This window comes from Protopterus annectens, chromosome 13.part0 (genome assembly GCF_019279795.1).
Source record: "Protopterus annectens isolate FY-2018-M chromosome 13.part0, PAN1.0, whole genome shotgun sequence".
In the NCBI taxonomy this organism is placed as follows: domain Eukaryota; kingdom Metazoa; phylum Chordata; order Ceratodontiformes; family Protopteridae; genus Protopterus; species Protopterus annectens.
Genome location: NC_056747.1, coordinates 281,749,746 through 281,777,389, shown reverse-complemented (window position 1 = coordinate 281,777,389; position 27,644 = coordinate 281,749,746). Strand labels below are relative to the sequence as shown.

The window sequence follows — 27,644 nt, the reverse complement described above, 5'->3', positions numbered from 1 at the left end:
TCATGATTCTGTTATGTGTTTCATGATTCTGTCACCACCATCAATTTATTCCACACAGTAAGTTTATGCTTATGAGATGGACCTTTGCAAGAGTGTAATTCTAATTGCATAAACACCCCCTTGACACACACACACACACACACACACACACACACACACACACACACACACACACACACACAGCCATGCACCAACAAAGATCTCTCTAGCCCTTTTTTGAACCCCTCTGCTGTTTGCAGTCTTAAGAAAGTTTTGCTTTTAACATATTATACAGCCCCTCTCTCACCATTCAGTGACTTGCAATGTAAAGGACTGTTTCCCTGAAACAAGCACTTACTATAAATAATGTGCAACAAAGTGCTTCCAATATCTACTAAACAAAAGCTTTTCTATCTCTTTTGCCAAACCCCATCCGGTGCAGATGACATACTTCAGTTGCACTTAAAAAGGCACCATGCTGATACCTGCCTCGAACTGTTGGGACTCATCTAATTTGACATCCAAAGAGGAGTGTCGTGGGTCTAGTTAACTGGTGTGATTGCTATCCTAGCATCTTACTCCTTGAGGAAATGGTGCAATCGGCGCATTATCGTCAAGAATTTATAGCTTGCAGAGGGGCCAGAGGGTTGAGCTATTTCTATATCTGCAAGTCACCTAAATGTGGTGATGGCAAACCAGTAGTAAAAGCACTGTGATCTACAATACCACCTGTAAGAGTACAAAATAACAGAAAAAAAAAATTTAAAAGAGAAATGCTTTGTGCAGTTTACAGTTGCTAACGATTCTACCAAAACAAACCCGAGAATCCTAGACTTTACAGATTACATGCAGTCTTCGGACAACCTCAATTTCTAGTTTTGTCTCATTTACAAAATTCTCAATAACTGAAACAATAATGCCATATCTACTGCAAAGTACCTCTGGTAGGGAAATGCAGCTGATAATTTTCGGCTACATACAACATACATACACTCAGCTAAAACAATGCAAAATTATTTCTATTTTTTGAGATGCATAAAGTACTGCTAATTGCCCCATTTTTCTAATTAGAATCCTGAAGCCGTTTGCTTATTGTTTCTTAACTTAAAAATGGTCTTGTTTACTCGATGATCTTTCCAGGTTAAGAGGCAATCAAAGAAGTAAATAAACAAACTGCAAAAGCCCCTCTAACTATAAAGCAAAAAGGTACATTCAGGAGCAATAAGGAAGCACACTGCAAGGCTTATCTGTGTGTTTTCACGGTTCCCATTCAGAAGCCTGAAACATCATAAGCCTGAAAATCAAAATCCTGAAACCAAAAAAGAAAAAATTTCAGAATCCTGAAAACTCAAAATCCTGAAAGCCCAAAATCCTGAAAGCCCAAAATCCTGAAAGCCCAAAATCCTGAAACTCAAAATCCTGAAAACACAAAATAGACATACTGATTGTGGCTGTGCTATTGTTATGTGTTAGTGTGGTTTCAGGGGTCAGGTAAGTGTAGGGTGGGTTTTATTTTAGTTAGGAGGGGGTTTTAGTGTAAGATTAGGGTTAGGAAGTTGAAGTTGAGCATGTATGCAATAGTGACAAATATTAGGGTTAGAGTTTAAGTTAAGGAGGGTTAGTTAGGGCGCGGGTCAGGTGAGCCGGACCTTAGGGTTAGGTAGGAGTTAGGTCAGGGTCAGTTGGTAGATATTAGTGTCTTTATAGTGACATATTAGCATTATTTGTGTTTTCAGGATTTTGAGTTTCAGGATTTTGGGCTTTCAGGATTTTGAGTTTTCAGGATTCTGAATTTTCAGGCTTTTAGTTTCAGGATTTTAATTTTCAGGCTTATGATGTTTCAGGCTTCTGAATGGGAACCGTTTTCACATATAACTAACTCAATAGCTTTATGGGATTTGGTCTGGCGGCTGGCCAACTAACTTGTTCAAAGTTGCGAATTATACCTGTAATGTGCAGTACTTTGCATTTGAACTAAGGACTGTAGAACACAACTCATTAAGAAATTAATAAATGAACTTACAACTGTCAGAGTCAAATACTAAAATCACTGTGACAGCAGACTGACATTCTGTATGTGGTACAGCTGTAGAATTTCAAACCCAAAATTTAAACTGAAATGTGAAGGCGCACTTTCCACCACTGCTACAAATTAGATCACATTAAAACCCTGAGCAAGTCTCTACAACTTCCAGAGATTCAGCCGTCATGCACAAAAGTACACACACAAAGACCATGTGAAAAATACTGCATTTTATATTTTCTGAATTATCCTAGGTAAAGAAGTTTCAAGCAATACTATTAATTACTACGTTAACTCTAAAACAACTTTGAACATTTTACTTAATGTCAAAGCTGTTTGGGTGAAGTGAATTTCCTAATTACTGTTTGGAGGGGGTTGTCCTCTAAAAGTGACATAAATGACAGCACACGCAGTCTGCAAAGGATGACAAAGGTACATGAACGATCCAGTGATCATCTTTTATAACATCCAGGAGAAGAGGGTTTTGCCTTTCAACACAGGCAAGTCAAATACATGAAGCAAATCGAATTTTCTCAGACTAAAGCAAACCCTGGTCAAAGAGAAGGTAGATTATTAATAAATATATTTGCTAGAAACATATACTTAAAAAAAAAAACATGGCAAAGGAGACTGACTACATACCAAACTACTAAAATATAAAAGCAGCTTGTACATCTGGCAAATATGGGTTTAATCCCCCCCAGCCTTAACTCTAGTTCCAAGAACAACCATCTTTGCCTAAAGCTTACAAGTCAACCCTGTAAGCAGGTTTTGATATCCAAGAAATCTCAGTTTACTGAAGAAAAAATGGAAACCACAACTTTCAGTACACAGAACACAGTGATGTATAGACAATAACTGGTGGAAGCACAGCAAAACATTAAAGACATCAAGGGGTGATATTCTCCATAATTTGAACTACATAGTAAACTACTGCTTATTTGTAAACAAAAACACAAGCCAGGACACCACAGCAAGATTGAATGTTTCTACATTCGCATAGTTCTCCTTTTCATCCCTGACAGCAGCTGTGAATATCTGGTAAGGCCTAGCAGTGCTGCTATCAGTCTCAGCACATTTGTTCCATACCATGAATTTTCAGCAGGGCACTGCTTTTATACAGTGTTACATTTAAAGAGGTGTCAAGACTCAGGCAGTGAGAGGTGAAATAATTTGCTAAAGATCCCACCATGAGCTGATGTCTAAGGTGTGATTTGAACCCTTGATCCTGTTTCACATCTTACTACTCTATGCATCAAAACACCAGAGTGTCTTCTGAGAATTCCAACAGAATGACTAACTTGAATCTTTTACATATTAACCGATCACAGACTATAGTGATAGACTTTCAGGAAAAGCTCCTGCCAGATTTCACTTTTAACCCACATTTCTAAAATGTAATGTCTTATTAAAATTTGGGATGTCAGCGGATGCCTAGGGATGCCTTTCGCAGACACGGTAGGGTTTTAGAGAATGAATAGTTATGTTTCAAAAGGACAGCTAGTAACAAAGAACGTAAGTGTTCCCAATCACCTTCAAACAGGCTTACCAACTGCTATATTTACTGCCAATGACAAGGGCAAGATGCTAATGGAGAGATGTCAGTCAGTTACAGAAGTATCTTATAACTCACTGCACAGTTTACTGCACAATTCAGACAACCACACCATCAAAAAAAAAATTATTTGCAAAGGGCACCTGAAAAGACCAATCAAAATACAGTTGTGTACACTTACCATAAATGTAGATGCTCGAGTGGATTCACTGTTGCAGTCATCACCTGTGGGTTATCCCTGCTGTGGTAGCACTCGGCTGGCCCGAATACCAGAGTAAATGTTTTTCTGCATCAGCTGCTGTCGCCTGTAGACTAACTTCAGGTCATCAGTGCTATAAAGCAAGGCAGCTGATGCCATTACATCAATTTTTCTTGCCCTAACCAGTCAGAAGCCCTAGGAAATATGGCAAAGTGGTCCTGGTGGTTAACAATCACCCCAAGAAGCTTATGTCTCCCTAACGAAAGAGGATATAAGGGGGAAGGAGGGAGGGAAACCAGGAATGCAACAGTGAATACACTTGAACAGCTACATTAATGGTAAGTGTACACAACTTTACTATGTTCTTCATGTTTCACTGTTGCAGTCATCACCTGTGGGAGTATTCCCAAAGCTGAGGAGAGGGATGGAAGGATTAGTTAGAGACCTAGGCATGGGTAAGCAAGCCCTGAAGAACTGCAGAGGCAAACCCTGCCCTAGCCTTAGAGAAAAGAGGAAGGTGGTAATGCTTTGTAAAGGTATGGACTGAGGTCCAGGCGGAAGCTTCAAAGATGTCCCTGTTGGGAACTCCTCTGCGGAATGCTGTGGAAGTGGAGGCTGCCTTAGTGGAATGGGTATGAATAAACTTACAGGGAGGTTTCCCATGAAATCTGTAGACGAAATGGATACAGCGCGATATCATAGTCTGCTTGGAAATGGGCTTTCCCTCTGCCCCTTGTGCAAAACTGACAAGAAGTTGGTCCATTCTTCTGAAGGGTTTAGTGCGGTACGGGTAGTATCGGGGAAACCCTGTCTGCATGGAAAATGATGAAGGGCTCAATAGCCATCAGTGCCTGAAGTTCTGAAACCTTTCTGGCTGAGGTGATAGCTAGCAAAAAAGCAGTCTTCCAGGACAGGTATTTCAGTTCTGCTGAAGCAGCAGGTTCGAAGGGTGGTAAGGTTAGTTTTTCCAAAACATAATTTAGGTCCCAGGCTGGCGTGGGTAGCCTTCTGGGAGGTCTGAAATTAGAAGCCCCTCTGAGAAATTGTTTACTCAAAGGATGAAAGAACAGGGGCTGATCTGTATTAAAATGAGCTGAAATGGCTGTGGCGTGGATTTTAACAGAAGAGAAGGAGAGGCCACTATTGAGTAATTCCACTAGATAGTCCAGGACAAGAGGGAGAGAAGGCTGTGAGGAACTGGCCCTTCTGGACTGGCTCCAAGACCAGAATCTTTTCCATTTCCCTGCATAAGACTTTTTGGTGCTGGGCCTTCTGGCCTCTGCGACAATGTCTAGGACCTGCATGCTTAGCAAAAGCCCCTTGCTTACCTTGGGAGTATCAGCCATGCTGATAGTTTGAAAGTCTGCAAGTCTGAGTGCAGCATCCTCCCCACCCCCCCACCTCGCTTGAGTCAAGAGGACTGGGATCAGGGGAAGCTGCCTGGGAGGCTGTGATGTCAGGCTGCACAGCAAGAGGTACCGATGCTGTCTGGGCCAATCTGGAACAATGAAGATGGCCTTGGGTCCCTCCTTCCTTAAGAGGCAGAGGGGGGACTGCGTACATGACGAGGGAGTTCCAGGGGAAGGTCAAGGCATCCACCTTCCATGCTAGGTAGTGATACGCCCTGGTATAGAATTTCTTTAGTTGGTGGTTGAGCTGCGAAGCAAAGAGATCCACCTCCGGATTTCCCCACACTTGAGTGACTTGCAAAAAGATCTTTTTGTGGAGCTGCCATTTATGAAGGTCCAGTAAGTGCCTGCTTAAGTGGTCTGCCAGGGTGTTGTTGATCCCTTGTAGGTATTGGGCTATTAGGTGTAATCCCATGGAGGAGGCAGTCAGCCAGCGGTTCATGGCTAGCCCACACAGAGGGTAAAATTGTGTCCCCTCTTGCTTGTTGAGGTACATTACTGTGGTGCTGTCTGTTTTGATAAGGAGGACCGCTGGCCTGAGATGGGGTTGGAAGGATGTCGGAGCATTTTGCACTGCCATCATTTCCTTCTGGTTGATACGTAAGGGAAGGCGCTGGGCACCCCAAAGACCTTGGGTGCACCTGCAACTGCCTGCTAGGTGGGGGCCCCAAGCAATGTCTGAGGTGTCGGTGGTGATGGTCTGCCCGGTAGGGCAGAGGATGAACAGGAGACCCTAGTTCTTGGCACAGGCCCCTGCCCACCAGAGAAACTCAGCCCTTATACAGGGGATCAGAGGGAGAGAGGTCTCTAGAGGCTATGAGTGTTGACATCAAAGGTTCTTTTGATACCACTGAAGTTTCCTCATGTGAAGCCTGACCAGAGGAATTAGAAGGATGCAAGATGCCATGTACTACAAGGCTTGCAGGAACTTCCTCGCTGTGAGGTGACTTTTGGATGCCAGCTGGGTAAAGTAGAGAGGCAGGAAGCTCTGCTTTTCTGGGGATAGGAAGGCCATTTGGGATGCTGTATCCAGCAGTGCTCTCAGGAAAATGATCCTCCTGGAGGGTGTTTCCTTTGATTTCTTCTCACTGATGGTGAACCCCAAGGAAGTTAGGAGGGTTTTGACAAAGAGGAGGTCCTGGAGCAGCTTTTCTTTGCACTCTGTCTGAATGAGGCAGTCGTCCAGATGAGGCTAAATCTGTATAGTTCTCTGTCTGCAAAATGCTATGACCGGGGCCAAACATTTGGTGAAAACCCTGGGAGCAGTAGAAAAGCCAAAGGGAAGAGCAGAGAACTGAATGTGCTGTCAGCCTGCTCTGAAATGCAGGAATTTCCTGCAGGACTCCCTTATGGGGACGTGGAGGTAGGCATCTTTTAGGTCCAGGGTCGCTAATCAAGCATTTTTTGTCAGCATAGGCAGCAGCTGCTGCAAGGTTAGCATTTTGAATTTGGTGACCACCAGGGAGGTGTTCAGAATGGACAGATCCAGGATGGGGCACCAAGTGCCCTCCTTTCTGGGAACAAAGAATAACCTGGAATAAAAGCCTTTGCCTGTTTGATATGCAGGAACAGGTTCTACTGCCCCCTGGGATATGAGAGTTTGGACTTGTTTTAATGCCTCTGCCCACTGATTTGGAGGCAAGTCCGGGTACCCTCTGGGAATTGGGAGTTCGTTGAAAGTGAATTTGTATCCATGAAAAATGATCTTTAAGAACCATTGGTCCTTGGTTACAGACAGTCAATTTTCTTTGCAGAGGGAAAGTCTTCCTCCGAACTTTTGGCTGGTGAAAGGAGGGTGGGGGGGAGGGGAGTGGGAGTCATTGAGAGTTTTTGCCATAGACAGATGGCTTAGAACTCCCTGCCTTAGAGGTGGAAGTGATCCACTTTTGGTTCTCCGTTGTCCCTGGGACAGGGACCTGGGTGGCCTGTCCCTGCGGGGCTTAGCTTGCCCCTGTCTGCTAGGAGCACAAAAGGACCAGTGCTTAGAGGGAAAATTCCTGCTGAATCTAGGAGGTTGAACCTGAAAGAAATCTTTTACTGTTTGCATAGATTTTGCTTAGTCTTCCATCTTTTTAAGCACCTCTTCTGCTTTTTCTCCAAACAAGCGGTCTTTATCCAAGGGAGCATCAATTAATTTAGACTTGTCATTGTCAAGTAGAAGTTGTTCCTTCAACCATGCATGTCTCCTAATGGCAGATCCTAACACTGCTGCCCTGCTAGAGGCTTCTAGTGCAGGATATCCACAGTGTAAAGAGTGCTCTGCCACTTGACAAGTAGTGTGCAATAAATCTGCTAACTCCTTACAACTGGCACAGGCAGGAAAGGTAGAAATCTTTTGCTTTAATAGTTCCAAAGTGTTGTTGATATTTTAACATATGGAACTGAGAGTTGAGAGCTCTGATAGCTAAGGTTGCAGAGGTGTAAACTTTTTTTTTTTACCACATCTGTCCAGAGCTCTGGCATCCTTATCAAGAGTAGGATTCTTTGCAGAACTAGCCCTGGCTCCTTTAGATCCCTGTGTAATGACCTGCGGGTCTGCAGCAGGATTTCTGTACAGGTAGTTGTGAGAGTTCAGTGCTCTATAGTACCTGTCTGGTTTACTGGGAGCAGGTGGAAGGGTGTCAGGGGCTAAGCTGGATTCATGGAAAACATCATCCACCACTTCTAAAATAGGGGGGATGGCAAGGGGTCTGTGCTGGGGCAGGTCTAGAAATTCTCTTAGCCTTTTCTTAAACTGAGGAAGTCCTGAAATTCCCATTGGAAATGTTCCCTGTGAGTGAGGAGGGTTTCCCCAAAGGAAAGGTCTTCTGATGAGGAGGCAGAAGGGATGGATTCCTCCACATGTGAATCCTCATAAGCAGTCAGCGGTTGTTGTTCCTCTTCAATATCTGAATAATCAGATTCCACAGAATCTTGTTCTGTCAATAGTTCAGGAGAAGGGTGTCTTTTCCTTTTAGATGTTGTGGCTTGACTGCTTCTGATAAGGGAAATAAGATCCTCCGCCATCTTAAACATTTGGGCCTGGGGTGCAGGAGTGGGAGTAAGATGGTGGCGAGAGGTAGATTGACTAGGGGTGGCCTGGCTTCTAGAACTAAGGGTATTCATCGGTCTGAGAGAAATGGTAGTTGGGTGTGACGACATTGGTTTCTGACTAGAATCGGTAGTGCGAAAGACCTCTCCGGAAGCCAGTGCCTACATCGCACCTCTGGACCCAACCGAGGCAGAGACAACCAAAGACTCTGAAGATGAAGAAGATTTCTGCGGCATACTGGACTCCGAAAGGGTCTCGGTAGAGGCCTGCATAGCTATCGGCATCAGGGGCTGCAAAAGTGCCTCACTAAATTCCGGAGAGCTGACGACATGCTTAGCGGAAGAGTCATCGGAAAGCTTAGCCTTGTGTGGTCTGCCTCTATCTTTATCCCTACTTTTTTCAGAGGCTCTACGGATTGTTGGCTGATGGATGCCATTTGTGAAGATGGAGAACGAAAATATCTGTCCACGAAAAGAGCTCTACTCTGAATGGTTCTCGCATTAAAGAGGGCACAGACCCGGCAACGGGTAACATTGTGGCCTGGGCCTAAACAAGTGATGCAGTACAAATGGAAGTCTCGGTGTGGGATTGGCTTTCCACAGGCGAGAGAATTGTTAACTTTTTTGGACATCGGTTAATGCAAGAAAAAAAGATCCTCAACGGGGTACTTAGCTTTAGACGTTTTCAGCTGTGATCCGAGCTCTGGCAGCGACTCACCGGCACACTTGCGAATTGCTTCTGCTATGGGATCCACGGCAAGAAAAACTGATGTAATGGCCTCAGCTGCCTTGCTTTATAGCACTAACAACCTGACGTCAGTCTACAGGTGACAACAGCTGACGCAGAAAAACATTGACTCTGGTATTCCAGCCAGCCAAGGGCTACCATAGCAGGGATAACCCACAAGTGATGATTGCAACAGTGAAACATGAAGATCATCACAATTTGAAGCTGTACAGAAGAGAAATGCAACCAAAGCAGGTGAAATACATGCATATGAAGTTTTAGTTTGAGACTTAAAAGGCACACACACACACACACACACACACACACACACACACACACACACACACACACACACACACACACACACACACACACACACACACCTTATCTTCCTTCAGAATCTGAGTTGCTCAGTCTGTACTTCTACTAGACCTCTAATGGGCACTACAGTTATAACTCTTAAAAGTTAAAGTGCAATAAAAAAAAAGAAAAGAAAAAATTAAAAATACCACTACTACGGCATTAGTCTTAAAGCTACTAAAAATCTCTTTGTAATATACGTAGCAATAAGTATGAGGTGGTCTCCTAAATGTAGTCTGACCTAAAACTGCCACACGTATGTCAGAGGACAAAGGCATGAGGAAAACATCACCGACATTTTTTATTACCACTAGATCATACCCAATTCGTATGAAGGTCATAGAACTACAGTCATACTTACCTGTGCTCAAATGTATTTTGTAGTTGACTTGGCTAATTTTCTATTCCTAATTTTTGTCATGTGTAACTAATCAGCCATCTGGGCTGTGGTTGAATTGGGTCATGTCAGATCAGACAAGTATCCCAGTTAAACAAATTAAACAGAGACATCCATCCAGCTTCATGCATAACCAGTGTCTATATTCTGTGTTCACAATACTTCAGTGCTACTCAAATGTATACTAGGAGCTTGATCACCATATTTAAAATTGCACCATGTCAGAACTGAAGATATGGACTGAGAAAGGGAAGCAAAGACTGACAATGTTTTAATATAAAACTCAAAATGGACATCTGGTACTTCTTTACCAAATATGTGGGGAAACTGCAAAAAGTGCAGTTGTGTACACTTACCATAAATGTAGAAGTTAGAGTGTATTCACTGTTGCAGTCATTACATTTGGGTAATCTGCTTGTAGTAGCCCTCAGTCGGCCTGATTAACAATGTCTTGGGTCCTTCGTCGGTTGCTGTCCCTTCTTCCGTGACGTCAGGTAATCAAGGGTATAAAACATGCAGCCGACGTCATTACCTCTGTTTTTCTTACCCAAGATGTCAGGTGCCCCCCTAATGGGAAGCAATTAAATCTATAAATATACAAGGTTATACCTCCAACAAAAAAGCAAATACACTAAAAAGCTTTTGAGCATAGCAAAGGAGAGTAGAGGTATAGCCAAAAGGAGTAAGGGGGCTGAAGGGAGGGTAACCAGGACTGCAACAGTGAATACACTCGAACATCTACATTTATGGTAAGTGTACACAACTGTACTATGTTCTTCGTGCTTCACTGTTGCAGTCATCACATTTGGGTAGATTCCCAAAGCTAAGGATGAGAGGAGGAATTTAGACAGCATTAGGACCAGCTATACGGCAATGCAAGACTGCAGTGGCAAAGCCAGCTCTGGATTTAGAGAAAATTGGCAGACGATAATGCTTGGTGAAAGTATGTAGAGAACTCCAGGAAGCAGCTTCTAGGATATCCCTGGAAGGGACGCCTCTGAGAAAGGCTGTAGAGGCAGATTCAGCCCTGGTTGAGTGGGGTCTGATCCCCTGTGGGATAGGTTTTTCCATGGTGCTTGTAGCAGAAATGAATACAACGGCCTATCCATTTCGAAATGGTTTGCTTTGAAATAGCGTTCCCCTCTGCCCCTGCAGCAAATGCCACCAGCAGTTGGTCAGATTTCCTTTGAGGTTTAGTCCTGTCCAAGTAGAATCTAAGTTGTCTGTGCACATCTAAGGAGTGCAGTATCCGTTCCCCTTTGTTCTGTGGATTAGGAAAGAAGGTTGGCAAATGAATGGACTGATTAAGGGCCATAACTGGATACCACCTTGGGCATGAAGAGTGAATTGGTCCTAAGGGACACCCTGTCCGCATGAAAGATGATGAAAGGCTCCACTGCCATGAGGGCCTGTAATTCAGATACCCTTCTTGCTGAAGTGACTGCTAAAAGGAAAGCTGTTTTCCAAGCAAGGAATTTTAAGTCTGCAGTAACAGCTGACTCTAAAGGAGGAAGAGCGAGTTTCTCCAATACAAAGTTAAGGTCCCATGCTGGAGTTAGAGCTCTCCTGGGTGGTTATAAATTTCTGGCCCCTGTGAGGAACTGCTTGAGCAATGGATGAGAGAAGAGGGGAGGTTCTGTGTTATAATGAGCTGAAATGGCTGAGGTATGAATTTTGATGGAGGAAAAAATCAGGCCCTTGTGAAGCATCTCAGTTAAGTATCGTAAAATCTGAGGTAAATTGGGTACTGCTGTGCTCAACCCTTGAAATTGGTTCCAGGCACAGAATCTTTTTCATTTTTCAGCACAAGATTTTCTAGTACTAGGCTTCCTTGCCTCTAAAATGATATCAAGTCACTGGTTTACTGAGGGATGGTAAAGGAGAGATTAGGTAATTAGCCAGGCTGCTAGGTTCAGTGTTTGAAGCTGAGGGTGTAAAATCTGGTTCTCCTGCTGAGACAATAGGTTAGGAGTCTGAGGCAGGTGCCATGTGGCCAACAGTGACACACTGCTCAAGAGGGGGTACCAGTGCTGGCGTGGCCAGTCTGGTGTAATCAAAATCGTCCTTGGTTTGTCCTGTTTGATGTTTAGTAGTACTTTGGAGAGCAGAGGTAGAGGAGGAAAGGCATAGACCGATGGCTTTTTCCAGCTGAAGGACAGAGCATCCACTTTCCAAACTTGTTTGTGGGGAGTCCTTGTGCAAAATTGGCCCAATTGATAGTTCTGGGGGGGAGGCAAACAGGTCTACATCTGGGCTCCCCCATTTGCTTGTCAACATGTTGAAAATCCTTGGTTCCAGTTTCCACTTGTGTAGGTCCATGAGGTTTCTGCTTAGTTCATCTGTCAGTGTATTTAGTTTTCCTGGCAGGAATTGAGCTTGTAGATGCACTTGGTAGCTCAGGGCTGTGTTCCGCAATGCCATGGCTAGTCTGCAGAGGGGGTACGAATGTGTACTCCTCTGCTTGTTTATGTACCACATAACAGTGGTGTTTGTCAGTCTTTACCATTAACTATCCTTGAAGGCAGTCAGAGCATTCTGTACAGCTAACATTTCTTTTTGATCGATATGCAGGTGCATTTGACTTGGGTTCCATTTGCCCTGAATGCACGTCCCTGCCAGGTAAGCCCCCCATGCATAGTCTGACGCATCTGTTGTTAGGGTTTGGGCGGCAGGAGGTAGTGTGAATGGTAGTCCCTTGTTTTGGTGGCAGGCCTCTGCCCACCAAAGGAACTCTAGGCGTAGGCAAGGTATGATAGGAATCATTGCTTCTAGATCCTGAGAATGTTGACACCATAGGCTTTTTAGATACCATTGCAGTTTCCTCATATGCAGTCTTGCACATGGAATTAGAAGAATGCAGGAGGCCTTGAACCCCAAGGCTTGTAGTATTTGCCTTGCAGATAGCAGGGGTTTTGTGGCCACTTGTTTTAAGTAAGTTATCAAATGAATTTGTTTCTCTGGCGTGAGGAAAGCCATCTGGGAAGTTGTATTCAAGCTTGCTCCCAGGAATATAATTTGTTGACAGGGTACCAGATGTGACTTATTTTCGTTTATGGTGTACCCCAGACAAGTTAGCACCTTTTGTACAAATGCCAGATGATTCAAAAGTATGTCCTGGCTTTCTGCCTGAATTAGACAATCGTCCAGGTATGGGTATATTTGAATATTTCTTTGCCTGCAAAATGCAATGACTGGGGCTAGGCACTTTATGAATACCCTGGGCGCAGTAGATAAGCCAAAGGGCAGTGCAGAGAACTGATAGTGCGTGTAAGCCTGCTTTGAAGCGTAGGTATTTTCTGCAAGATTCCCTGATTGGGATGTGCAGGTATGCTTCCTTTAAATCTAGTGTTGCCAACCAGGCGTCCTTGTCTGGCATAGGGAGCAACTGGTGAAGAGTTAGCATCTTGAATTTTGGAATCATCAAAAAGGTGTTTAGAGTAGACAGGTCCAGGATAGGACACCATGAATTGCCATTTCTGGGTACCAGGAAAAGTCTGGAGTAGAAACCTTGTCCCCTTTCCTCTTCTGGTACCAACTGAATAGCTCCCATGCTTAAGAGAGAAAGTGCTTGCTTTTGGGCCTCCGCCCACTGATTTTGGGGTAGATCTGGCCACCCGCTTGATGTTGGTAATGTGTGGAAGTGAAATCTGTATCCCTGGGACACTATTTAAAACCCATTTGTCCTGGGTAATGAGTTCCCAGTTCTTTGCATGAAGAGCAATCTTTCCCCCCAAAGGGGCAGTCAGTTGAGAAGTGCTTGGAAGTTTTAAAAAGAAGTCATTGAGACAGTTTGCCATAAGGGGGAGTTTTATTACTCCCAAATTTGGAAGTGGAGGCCCCCCACTGCTTAGTCCTGTGCGTACCCTGGGACTGAAGCCTGGGAGCTCTGCTGGGTCTGAGTTTGGACTGAGAAGATCTGAAAGATACAGGAAAGGACCAATTCTTAGACGGCCAATGCCTACTAAACCTTGGAGGTTGTACTTGTAAAAAATCTTTAACAGTTTGCATAGATTTAGCTTTTTCCTCCATCTTTTTAAGAACTTCTTCTGCCTTGTTGCCAAACAGGCGGTCCTGGTTTAAGGGAGCATCCAGTAATTTCCCTTTTACATGATCTGGCAAGGATTGCCCCTTAAGCCAAGCATGCCTTCTAAGTACAGACCCAGTTACAGCAGCCCTGCAAGATGCCTCTAGTGAATCAAAACCACATTGCAAAGTATGTTTTGCAACTTGTTCAGCAGAATGCGGTAAATCCTGTAAATCCTTATTTTCAGCACAATCAGGAATCAACATAATTTCTGTTTAAGCAATCCAGTAATATGCTGCTGATACTTTAACATATGAAACTGGCAGTTTAAGGCCCTAATGGCCAAAGCTGCAGAAGTGTATACCTTCTTACCCCCATCTATCCAGTGCCCTGGAGTCTCTATCAGAGGGGGTAGGATTTTTGGCAGTAATAGCTTTAATGCCCTTGGGTCCCTGTGAAATGGTCTCAGGATCCATAGTAGGATTTCTAAAAAGGAACTTGTGAGAGTCAGGGATCCTGTAATATCTATCAGGTTTTCTGGGAGCAGGAGGTAGAGTCAGGGGCCAAGCTAGATTCCGAAAAGGCATCATCAACAATGTCTAGTACAGGAGGTATGGCAAAGGCCTATGCTGGGGCAGGAGTAAGCCTCTTTTTAGAATCAGAGAAATCCTGACTTTCTCAACAAAAATGCTCCCTGAGAGTATGTAAGGTTTCACCAAAAGAGAGATCCTCTAGGGGGGAGAAGGCAGACGGAATAGAGTCCTCAACATCGGAATCCTCATAGGTAGATAAGGGTAAATCTTGGTCATCAGAGGAAACAGAAAATTCAGAATCCTGGACAGAGGTATCATAAGCAAACTCAGTCCTAGGCAGGGTTGCCAGACGTCCCTATTTGGGCGGGACTGTCCCGGGATCAGCACCCTGATCCCGAGTCCCGCACTGCCGGTTTAAATCCTGGGCAGCCTCTGCTTTGTTTTTTTTTTTGATTGACCCGTATACCGGCATACGAGCCAATCAAAAATCGCTAAACACGGAGCTTCTTGTGTTTAATGTGGAACATCGCAGTTCCGCATTAAACAGAAGTAGCGCCGTGTTTAGCAATTTTTGATTGGCCTGCATACTGGTATATTGGCCAATCAAAAAAATCGCAAAACAGAGCTACTTCTGTTTAATGCGGGACTGCGATGTTCTGCATTAAGCAGAAGTAGTTAGCGATTTTTGATTGGCCTGCATACTGGTATACTGGCCAATCAAAAAATCGCAAAACAGAGCTACTTCTGTTTAATGCGGAACTGCGATGTTTCTCATTAAACGGAAGTAGCTCCGTGTTTATTTATTTTTGATTGGCCCGGGCCAATAAAAAGAAAATAAACACAGAGCTACTTTTGTTTAATGCGGAACTCTGATGTTCCGCATTAAAGACCCATCGTGGAAGACTTTTTTTTTTTTTTTTTTTTTTAAGTCTTCACTTGCTGTGAAAGACTTTTTTTGTCCCTACCTGGCCAGTCGGAAATCTGGCAACCCTGGTCCTAGGTCTCTTAGAGGGGGAAGGCTGGCTTCCCCTGACTAAAGTAATATGGTCTTCAGCCATTCTTATCATTTGTTTCTTAGGCATAGAGGCCTGATCATGCGGTCTGGGCATCAGTTTTCTAGGCATGGTTCAATTTTTAGGCCTTGAAAAAGAAGATGGTGCCAGTTTAATATGCAAGTCAGTAGGGCTGAATACACCCTCAGAAGCCGGTGCCTGCACAGTGGCTCTGGACCCATCCAAGGTAAAGACATCCGCAGGTTCCACAGTAGAAGCATCTCGCGGCATACTGGACTCTGAATGGGTCTCAGTAGAGGCCTGGGAATCCGAACTAGTGGGTATCAGTGGCTGCGAAAGTGCCTCACTGAGTACCGGTGAACTGGCGACTGGTTTAGGAGAGGCGTCGGCGGCAGCTTTGGACCTAGGCGGCCTGTCTCTGTCTTTATCTTTGCATTTTTCGGAATGTCGGTAGTCGGATGGCTTACCGAAGACATATCAGGATAATTGAACCGAGCACCAAAATATTTAGAAGTGAAAATATACCAACGACGGACAGTTTGTGGTTTAAATAAGGCACAAAACCGACAGCGAGGTACGTCGTGGTCAGGGCCTAGGCAAGGAATACAGTACGAATGAAAATCTTTATGAGGTATTTGCTTTCCACAAGTAATGCAATTATTTACTTTTACTGACATCGGTTTAGAGCAAGAAAATGTTTCCCCAGTGGGGTACTCTGCTTTTAGTTGAAGACTTCGGTTCTGAAACTCGAAAACGAAAATTTCAGGAGTCGGCCGACCAGCACTTGCGAACTGCTTCTGCTTCAGGCACCGCACGGCAAAAAAGACTGAGGTAATGGCGTCGGCTGTATGTTTTATACCCCTGACATCACAGAAGAAGGGACAGCAACCAACGCAGGACCCAAGACTTTGTTAATCAGGCCGACTGAGGGCTACTGCAAGCAGATAACCCAAATGTGATGATTGAAACAGTGGAACACGAAGAATATCAGGTTTTCAGCAACAAGCAGGCTCAGTTATTCTTCCATGCTTACTGTTATATAATGACACACAGCAGTGTAAGCTGCATTCCAGCGCATTACAATGTCATGAAAAAACAGCCTTGACCTACATGACTGGGTGTCAAAGAAACAGAAAAGTAATAAACAAAAATGTGAATCGTACATGTCACAAAAATAAAAAAACAATATTGATGTAAATGTAGGACTCTAAAAGATAGTTATTAGGCACAATGGAAATAAAATTCTATAAAGCACAATAAAAACATAAAAATTGTCAAAGCTAAGATGCAAAGGTAATTTAACTAGTGGCACAGAATGATATACCAACCCCAATCAAGTCCTTATACCCAAAATAAGTCACTACAATGTGACTCAGCCAAAACTGAAAGGAATGCGGCTTAGATCTCAGCGTTTCAAATGATTTTATATGCAAAGAAAGGGATGGAGTTCTCTCTCTCTTGCATCAGATCAATTGTGTCATGAAAACAAAATCTACATGCATAGTAACAACTTACCACCACCATGAGTGAAGAAATCCTGGCGGCTCGCCTAATGTGATATTTTTCTCCCATCGTATCTAGAAAAAAATCAAATAAAGGTGTTCAAATGAACAAACTGCAAGTACAGTAATACAAGGACTGTTTCGCAGAACGATAATATTCTTGGCCACAGTCTGCTTCTGTTTACAGTGATATTACATCTTATTTACATGGATAGTCCACCAAAAATGTAATTGACCAATTCCATGCATGTCTGTTTTTTTCCTGCATTTATTTTTGCTCCTCTTTTTTACAACCTGGATGGTGAAACTGAGCAAGAATGTGCCAGAACAATTTCTGTATTACTTTTACAAAAGTAGTAATAAGAATGCAATTTGTATATTTCTTTCTGCTGATATTTTGATGACATTCTAAAAAGGTATTGAAATTAACAGTTCATTAAGCTAAAAATTTAAATTAGCTGCTCCCATCATAACATTTAACATACTGTAACCGGTACAAGTTAAGTCAGTAATTTTTCAGTACGGGCCTTTTTGTTAGCCATTTTTCACATTTGCTACGGTTAAAATTCAAGTATTTCCTGGTTACCATTTGATACACAACATAGATGCGCTAGTTCATGCTCTAAAATGTATACAATCCCTCTGCTTACTTTTATCCACTTACAGAGTAAAGTTAAAATCTACATAGAAAACCCAGGAAGAATTATTTGCAGTCTTTTGACCCAAAATGCTTCATCAGAAAGCTACAAATGCCTCTCTGTTACCTAGTGTTTTTCTTGCTTAACTGGGGTACTTGACCATACCTGCCACCCAACGTGACTGTCCCAGCACCCATTCCTTTTTCTATTAGGGTTCACATAGTTGTTGCTTAAGTAGGGAGCTTGCAGTAAGGTATTGCTTTGTGACTCTTTGCTTAGGACTGCAGTCACCTGCAATGTCTTCAGAGAATACCTATAGCAATGGTAAATGCTACTGGCCATGTTACTAAACTGTGGTGGTCAGGAGTCAGTGTCTACTAATATGACAACAAGAACAGTTTGCTAAACATTTTGAGGGATGCACTGTTTACACATCTGTTGTGTGGCCAAGTGCAGAGAGTCAAATATGCCATCCACTCATCTACTGTTGCTTGATCTGCATTTTACCAAACAGCCGGCTCTATGATGAGCTGGGACAAACACTTCACTGTACCCCAGCTGATGCGTGTTTGACTAGTGGTGTAAGAACAGCAAAAAATGCTCAGCAAACACCAAAACCATGAAAAGAAATCTTAGCCAAAGTGGTGTAAGAATGGAGGAACCAGCTTGACTCACTTCCAAAAAGCTTCTACTTAGCTCCCCTCTCCAAAAATAAAACAAGGCTATGATCTTTTGGTACTGAGAAAAAAAGACTTTCCAAAGATCCCAGCACCCTCAAGCATTTTGGCCAGTGCAACATCATTATAGATAGCACAACATCATTCAGATACCTAGGGATCTGGCTAGACCAATTTATTAACTTTCATGAGCAAATTCAAAAACTTGGATCCAAGATCAACTCCCTCCTTTTCTCAGCAGAGAAAATATCGGAGTTCCTTTCGCCACCATCTAGGGCAGCCATTGGGAAAGGTGTCCTGCTCAAATAACTTGAGTATACCTTACCATTGTCTGCCACCTCCTCTAATAAAAAATGTAACAGTTGGTTCTAGGTGATTTAGTCATATCCACTAATGTTGATACCACTCCCCAACCCCATGTAAAAATGGGAAAAAGGGATGAAGATGATGACATAAAATATGCCAAATTAACAATGTCCTAGCCTTAAACACTTTATCCTACTATAAACCAATTCCAACCTACTTCTGGGCTCCCAATGATACAAATTACTCCAGCAGGATACCCTTTTCTCCACTTGCAATGACACCTGAAAACTATTACTATCACCCCAACCTACAACCCAAGAAATCAAGGTACAGTAGGCCCTACTCTCCATCCCCAATCTACTAAACTACATAGCTATGACTACAGCTGTCTGCACTTTCTCCAAAGCATTAGCAACCCCCTCCTAGTTATCTCCCCTAGCACTCTGAGCTAGAATCATGCCCCAGCTCAAACACCATCTGTCTCAGCAATACAAATGCAAATGCCAGAACACAGGACATGCCACTTTCTCAGCACTGCTCTGCACTGGGTTAATTTCATCACATCACCCCAGTTAGATTGCTACTCTGTTTTTGCTTACTGCAAACACGCACATAGCTTTTCTTCTTCATTGCCCACTATCATCTTACAGCGTTTTACATTCTCAGTCCCTCTGCGTCTTTGCCATTACTTAGATCTCTAAGCACCTTGTGTTATCCCCCCATTTCCAAGGCTAAATATACTACTCGCTCTTTTCTTGCTACTCTGATTCTATTTTTCTGCTTGTAACATACACATCTCAATATTGTGTAAAAGTCTGTACATTGTATCTTTCCTTTGTTTTTTTCTGACTAGTTTGTATTACCTCTGTGTTCCACTGCTCATTGTAACTATTATATTTACATTGCTGCTATTTTGAATGCAACCTGAAATAAGCCTGTAGCTGGTCCTACTGTAATCAATGCTCTACCACAGAAACCAAAATGGAAATGAAGAAATGGTTTTATCAACGTATGCTTCTACTTCTAGGGCAAGAGACCAAACTAAAAGTGTACACACCAATTCCATCCTTCACTGTATTCGAAGGATGCCCATTCACAAACGTAGGTTATCCAAGCAGGATGTGATAATGTGACTCATTCATCAGTGACGCATGCAGATGTTGCCTATAACTGAATCGGATGCACAAGGTACTGGTACTAACTATTATTTAAATATAATAATCATTTTTATACATCTAAAAGGTGTGAAATAAGCATAACTGGACGTGTTTTATATTAACACAGGAAATGCGTGAAATGTAAGCCAAAATATTTTCTAAATGCGGGATTGGATAATGGTTAGGAACGTTATCTCACAGATACATAGGTTCATACTAGGCTATCTGCCCTAGGGCATTTATAAGCCTAGCCAGAGTGTGTTTGGCTTTCGCCACCCATTTTAAATGAATTTTGCTATGCCCTTTTTCGAGGTTTAGTTTACTGTGCCTCTGTCTAACAGTGACACAGAAGTGATACCCGGGGTAAACCTACGATCTCCCATCCACTCATCAAGATTCCTCTTGAAGAGAGTCAGGGAGGGACTCTGGAATAAAATCCCAGTCCAAGTTACGCAGAGTGAAGGGAGCCTCTGGGTTATGAATCTGTCCCTCCAGCATGTCCTATTTATTTCTGTGCTGAGGTTCAAGTCCCTCGAGCGCATAGCTCGATGGGATTTGGATTTTCTGAGGTGCAGCATGTCCATTAATTCCGGGTTGGACATGGCTTTTTATGTCAGGCACAGATCGCCTCTAAGCAGGTGGTATGCAACAGAGTAGAGCTGGAGTTTCTTTAACCGGGCAGCATATGGCATCTGTTTGAGCCCTTTGATCCTCTTGGTGTGGTACTTTTGGGGTCTTTCCAGTTGCTGCAGGTGTCAGGTAAGGTACATCCCAAAATGGGCATTGTACTCAATTATGGGCCTGATGAGGGATGAGTAAAGCGGCACGATGACCTCCCCTGATCTAGATGTGAATCCCTTCATGATTAGGTGGGCTATTATAGAATGTTTTTATAACCACTTTGGCCACGTGGTTGTCAAATGAGAGAGTGCTATCAACTTGGGTCCCCAGGTCCCTAATTACTTCTTCCGTACTTAATGGATTACCACCTATCTGGTAATTTGTGGGCACTTTGTCTTTGCCAAAGGGGATGACTATACACTTTTTGGCGTTTAGCTTGAGGCCATGGCTCTGGCACCAGTCATCTGTTTCTATGAGACCCTTTTGGAGGATGCTTGTGTCAGCTGGAGAGTTGATTATGGCGCCCAGTTTGTAGTCATCTGCGAACTTGGTCAGCCACAGTCCTTCCATGTTGGCCTGTACCTCCAAGAAATATATACCGAACAAGAGAGGTCCCAGGACTGAGCCTTGTGGGATGCCACTTGTAACTGGTTTGGAGTCTGACATGGCGCCAGCAATTCTAACCATGTGGGTTCTGTCCTTGGGCCAGTTTGCAACCCATCTAGTGACATAGGGGTTTATATTTAAGCTGGATAGCTTATCTATGATGCCCGAGTGGGGTATTGTATTGAAGGCTTTTGCAAGGTCCAGGTAGGCTGTGTGGACCACCTTCACCTCGTCAATGGCCTTGGTGACTGTTTCAAAGAAATTGATCAGGTTTAAGAGGCAGGATCTGCCCTTAACAAAGCTGAACTGGGTAGGATCCAGTGTCTGTAGGCCCCCAATATCTTTATTTATGAGTTCCACGATGATCCTTTCCATAGCTTTGCAGACCACGCTAGTCAGGCTTACGGGATGATAGTTTCCAGGATCTGTTGAAGCACCACCTTTGTGGAGAGGGACCACTGTTGCTGTACGCCACACTTTGGGTACATATCCTATAGTAAGGCTGAGACTGAACAGTAGCTTTATGTTTGGGTTCAGCTTATCTTGGAGTTCATGTAGGATGCAGCCCGGGACACAGTCTGGTCCCACTGATGCTGTGTTTTTTGCTTTGGAGAGGGCGTTTTTTACCTGAGCATCTGAGATGTCAGGGGGGCAGCACTCTGCTGGAATAGATATTTGCTCTTTTGGTGTGTGTGTGTGTGGGGGGGGGGGCTTGTACTGAACCTGTCGGCCAGGATGTTGGCAATGTCTGTGGGTTCAGTGTATTTTTTGTCATTTTGGACTAATTCTGAGCATATCTGGGAATTCCCACCCAGGTTCCTAACATAACTAAAGAAAGCTTTGTGATTATCTTTAGTGTCCTGTGCAATTTTTCTCTCGAAGCTGGCCTTAGATGACTTTATGAGTGCCCATAGTTTTTTGCTAATACTGATCAGAGATGCCTTCCTTATTTGGGATTTTGCACTATCGTGTAGTAACTTCCTTCTTCTATTGTATAGTTTGTTTATGGCTGGGGTCCACCAGACAGGATGCCTGCCTTTGGGGGATTGAGTCTTACTTTTATTTGGGATTGCATGATCCTTGCATTCCTGAAGGTGTTCATAGAATGCGTTTATAAAGGATTCTGCGGTCTGGGCCGTATTTTCCACAGGCCCGGGGGCTTTGAAGGATTCCACCTCTGTTTTGAGTAGTGTGAAATTTGCTTTAGAGAAGTTTTTCACTGTGGTTTTCTGGGTAGGGGGTGGGGTTGGGATGTGGATATCCAGTGAGATTAATTTAAGGTCTGATCTTACCAGTGAGGGATACACTTCTGGTCTGGAGCATAGAGTCCCCATGTTGGTGATGATCAGGTCCAGTATGTTTTCCCCTCTTGTGGGAGTGGTCACAATTTGTTCCATAGCATGTGAGTTTATAAATTCTAGGAACCTTTGGGCTAGGGTGTTGGAGCTAGAGTAATGCTCCCAGTCTATGTTTGGGTAGTTGAAGTCACCCAATATAATGGTGTTTGGACCTTCATATTTTCCAGTGTTCTCAGGAAGGCCGAGTGGGGTACCTGGGTTTGGGAGGGTGGTCTGTAGCAGGCTATAAACTGGAAGGCAGTTTTACCCACTGTTAGCTGCACATGGATAGTCTCCGATGCTTCGTGCTGTGCCATCAACCTGGAGGTGTGGGTATCTTTGACGAATATTGATACTCCCCCTCCTTTTGTGGTTCGGTCTGAGTTTTGGGGCTGAAAAGCATGGTATGAGGTATAACCTGGTAGTGCTGGGGTGCTCTTGGGAGCCTTGAGCCAGGTTTCTGTTACTGCACAGATATCGATGTTCTCCATGCTAAGGAGTGTTTCGAGTGTGTGCATCTTAGGTTTAGACTTTTGGCGTTGAGTAGCATTACTCTTAGTTTCTTATCCCTTGTGATACCTATGGAGGTGGGTTTGTCTTTTGAGCCTTGCCTAAAAAAGGCACTATGGGGGTGGCAAGAGCCTTTGCCAATATCCAAAAGCCCAGGGGTGACAGGTGCAAGCCATCCCTAGCAAAGCAGCGTGGCTTGTCGAGCATGTCATCCCAGGCTGACAGTCATTGGATCCCCTTTGAATGACACCAATACATAAGCCAATTGTTGAAATTGATCATCTTGTCTTCATATTGTGGCATCATTCTTGGTGAGGGTAAGATGCTACTCAAGGTCAGGGTCATACCGGCCTGGGCTACATGCTCAGAGAGCTCCTCTGTCTCTTTTCATGTAGTCCAGGGAGGTATGTCTCAGGTCATTCACACCAGCATGGACAATGACTGAGTCATATTTGTACTTGCCTTGGAGTGACCTGAGTGCTTGTGTTATGTGGCGGATCTTAGCGCCCGACAGGCAGCTCACCGTGACCTTCTCCTTGTTCAGCCTGGTGAGCGGGACGTCAGTGTGCCTGACGATAGAATCACCTATTACAAGTGTATCAGGTGTGTTGTTTAGCCTTAAGGGTTGTGACTGTTCGGCACACTGGCTTTGTGAACTGTGTGTTGCACGTGTTTTGTTTTGGGGTAGCAGTTGCTTGGGTGTCTGCTTTGGAGGTCTCTGCTGCTTAGGCAGATTTTTATTTAGGGCCTCCGAGTATGTTTTTGTGTGTTTATGAGTTTGGTTTGCTGACGTGGTAGGTCTATCTGAGACTGGAATTGTAGTGAGTGTGGATACCTTCTCCTCCTGACTGGTTACGCCAGTACTGAGTTGAGAGAGCTGAGCCTCCAGTTTGGCTATATGGTTGCATCTCTCACATATGTTGGAACTTGTTGGGAGGAGGAGAGGATTGTCTGTGTACATGAGGCAGTTGTAACATTGCCTCAAGATTCCCAGATTCACCAGCTGGACTGGAGAGGATACTGTCAACTGACCTTTGGACATGCTAGAATAGTACAGGGAACTCCTTTAAAATTGAAAAAAAAGGGCCAATGGGGAGTAAGGTACTCAAGGGGAGTTTGTGAGGGTGTAGTGCTTTTAATTTTTTAGTGTTGACTTATATAACTGCTTTAATGAGCAAGTGCCAGGCTTTAGAGTACGAATAGGGTGTTTATTATGAGAACTAGAGCAGTTCCAAGTGAAAAGGTGAAGAGCAGACTTTGTGGAGCAGAGAATGGTTTAAACCGAATTAAGTGGCGCTGCCAGATGCTGCGCTGTGCGCAAAGCCGCGCCAAAGCGGGTTTTATACAGGGGGACTTGAAAGAGCTAGAAATTGGCCCAAAATGGCCAACAGACTACCAGATTCTTGTGCTGGGAACACTCCTCCAGGGATAGATAGGCTGCTCTAAGCTCCCCACTGTCACTGGTGAACAAAGAGGCCTCTCTTTATCCAAGAAAGGAAATGGGCAACACAGGAACTTTCCAAAAGTCCAGAATACAGCAAAGCCTGTATTTGGACTACTCTAGGTCAGGAAAGACGGGAAACAAGGATAATTTTTTTGTTTTTTTCTTTTTTGCAACAAACAGCAGGAAAATGCAATAAATATGTGACACAGGCTAGAGCACTTGAGTGTGTAGCCTCAACAGGTAAATGCAACAAACAGGAGAAACTTTAAAAGTGCAGGTGCAAAAACAACTTTAAACAGTTTAAAGCAGTTCAAGAAGCAGAAATACTTGCAGTTTAGCTAGATTGGACAGTCGCCCAGGTAGTAGCAGGAAAAAAACACTTATCAGGTAAGCAGTCGCTCTTTTAGCCTCTCTGCTGCTAGCACCACTCTGCAGGACCACGAGGAGCTTGGTTGAGTAGTAACAATTGTCAAGTTTGATTCTGACCTCTGGTTACTGGCTGGGCTTGATATAGTCTGCAGACTGACATCTAGTATATACCTATGAATCAGTTCTGTTTAGGGGCTGGGGTGTGGCATAAGGTCTTCACCTCTTATATACAAAGTGCAGGGTTTGGCTCTGACCTCAGGTTACTGGCTAGGCTTAAAATGGCACTTCAGTGCAGTTAGCCTAGTATTCGGTTATGAACTTATAAATTATTTGGCATGGTGAGGCTGGTGAGTTGAATAAAACAGACTGGACTTGTCTATTCCCAGCAACTTTCTCCAGTTCATAAAAGGGATAAATCCAAACCAGTTGAGACACGACAGTCTCACCAGAGTATCCTGGTGACTACTCCCAGTGGGCCATGCCTGGTTCACCTCTAGAAGGATGCAACTGGAGGGGAACCTGACAAGGTGTTAAAATAATTTCTAACTGGCTTCTCCTGATACAGAAGAGGATTTAATCTACTCCAGAATCTTCATGGATTACCAGACGTCTCACTCTGTCATGGAGAGTGAGCAGTGCCATCTTACGAAGGAGCCTTTTTTCTGCTATTTCCATATTTGAGTTCACCCCCTCAGTCATTATCCAAAGATTGTGTCCATATGCGAGACTAGGAATGTAGATTAACCAGTAAACTGAAAGGGTCACCCTAAGAATTAGCTTTTTCAGCACAACCCATACATTAGTACAATGCCTGCAATACAGTCAAATGCTGTACCCACAAACGGGTCTACCTCCAGATCCAATCTACCCACTCATGAACAAGGCCCCATCATACTTAAAAAAAAAAAAAAAAAAAAAAAAAAACTACCTGGGGTAGCCACTCTCCTCACCTGTACAGAGGAATTCACTCTCCTCTGATAAAGGACAGTGACCTATTTGGAGGTAGTGATTCTCATCCCGACCTCCTCAAACCCATTAGTGAACTATCCCACAGCATACTAGAGATCACATTAATTTGAGGCCAAGAGGGAAAATTTCATCAGTAAACAAGTGACATAACATTCAGGTTTCCTAACTGGATATTCCAAAACTTTGACTATGCCATAATATCCTGTTCATGGAAATGACAACCATAAACAGTGTTAGAAATGCTTGGTCTCCAATTTGGTGTAACACATGGAATTAAATCTATACTGGTAATGCAGTGTAATTATCTCTCTATACTTCTCATGTCTAAAACCATGAAAGCACTTTCAGTTATACACTGACTTGATACAATTAAGTGAAACCTTTTCAAGACTGCATCATGACGCTAACCTCTCCCTAATTTCCATTCTGACTGATCGAATATCAAACTATCACCGTACTTTAATATGGGGTTCCAGGATATCAACCACTAACTTCCTCAGAGATCCTTTTTGGCAATCAATTTCCTTTCCAGGAACTTTATGTCAGCATATGAATTTTTTTGAGTTCTCTTTATTCTCAAGAGGTATGTTGTTAAGGTTAAAAGTATCTGGATAACTTTAAAAGCTTTATTTACTCGTTTGCATTCAGTCATGAAACATCTGCCCTTTTTATATTGAAAGAAAAATCACTAATCACTTCTGCTTCTATATTTAATTTGATATTGGCTATAACATTTAAAAATCAGGCTTTCCCTTCAGCTTATTAGCCTGATCAGGATTCTATAATGAAGAATGATGTGTGGTTACATTTATGGGGAAAAAATGCAAGTTCCATCCCCATTAATAAGCTCTTTTTTAATATAAAGTTTATGACTTACTTTACACTTATTTAATTAATTTAAAAAAGCTAATTTTCCCAGGATTCCATCCTACTAATGCAGTATATAATAACATTTTTCATATATTTCTGGCATTGTCCCCTGGTCTTGTATTAATGAAAAACTTCATCTCTTCAATATTATGGCAGATAGTTTTTCTTAGCAGCAGAGTTTCTTAAATTCTGGGTTGGTTTTAACAAGTAAAGATAATGTATTACTGTTTACAGCACTGCCTGCTTCAGTAAATTCTATGCAACAACTAAGCAAACTACAAGTCTTTTATTCAAGAAGATCCTTCTTCCTATATAACCAAGTAATTAAATGTATACAAGTGGGCTCCTAAATTAAAGGGGGAAAATATCATGGACCTATTTTACTTCAAGTATTTTCTGTATTAATACTCTCAAAACTGTTCAGTTTGGTTATTTTACTCTTAATTATCTAGTGTACCTTATCCTTGTACATTTTTCTATCTGGTAATCCATTTGTGATTTTTGTTTTTTTTAATACAAAATAACTAGAAGAGGAAACAAGATGCATCCTTGGAAGAGCCTATGTCCATCCTGAATCTATATGAATTAAGGCCAAGAGTGCGGACACAACTTTTGCTCCTCAAACACAGGAACAGGATGAAATCTAGTGTTAGCACTGGGACATCATACTGTAGGCCCTCCCATTACTACTATTCCAGGGTATGCAGTCACATGTCTTCTCCAGGACCATTCCTCATCCTACTACTTCAGGGTAAGCAGTCACATGTCTTCTCCAGGACCATTCCTCATCCTACTACTTCAAGGTATGCAGTCACATGTCTTCTCCAGGGTTCTACCTCACCCTACTACTTCAGGGTATGCAGTCACATATCTTCTCCAGGGTTGTACCTCAACCTACTACTTCAGTGCATGGAGTCACATGTATTCTCCAGGTCTGTACCTTATCCTACTACTTTAGGTTATGCAGTCACATATCTCCTTCAGGGTATGGAGTCACACATCTTCTCCAAGACCATTCCTCATCCTATTACTTTAGGGTATGGAGTCACACATCTTCTCCAGGACCATTCCTCATCCTACTACTTCCGGGTATGCAGTCACGTCTTCTCCAGGAATGTACCTCATACTACTACTTCAGGGTATGCAGTCGCAGGTCTTCTCCAGGACCAGTCCTCAACCTACTAATTCAGGGTATGGAGCTGCATGCCTTCTCCAGGACCATACCTCATCTTTCTCCTTCAGGGCATGTAGTCACATGTCTTCTCCAGGACCATTCCTCATCCTATTACTTCAGGGTATGCAGTCACATGTCCCAGGACTGTACCTCATCCTACTATGTCAGGGTATGGAGTCGCATGCCTTCTCCAGGATTGTACCTATCCTACTACT

General features: G+C 43.2%; 1 protein-coding gene across 2 annotated transcripts in view; it reads right to left on the bottom strand.

The window, feature by feature from the left end:
• SSBP4 (single stranded DNA binding protein 4) overlaps positions 1 to 27,644 on the bottom strand; it is a 1,807,268-nt gene that overhangs the window by 1,317,184 nt on the left and 462,440 nt on the right. For both annotated transcript variants that reach the window (XM_044053843.1, XM_044053842.1), the window contains exon 3: positions 16,765 to 16,826. In XM_044053843.1, coding sequence (XP_043909778.1) covers positions 16,765 to 16,826 — 62 coding nt within the window. The remainder of the gene's footprint in view (positions 1 to 16,764; positions 16,827 to 27,644) is intronic.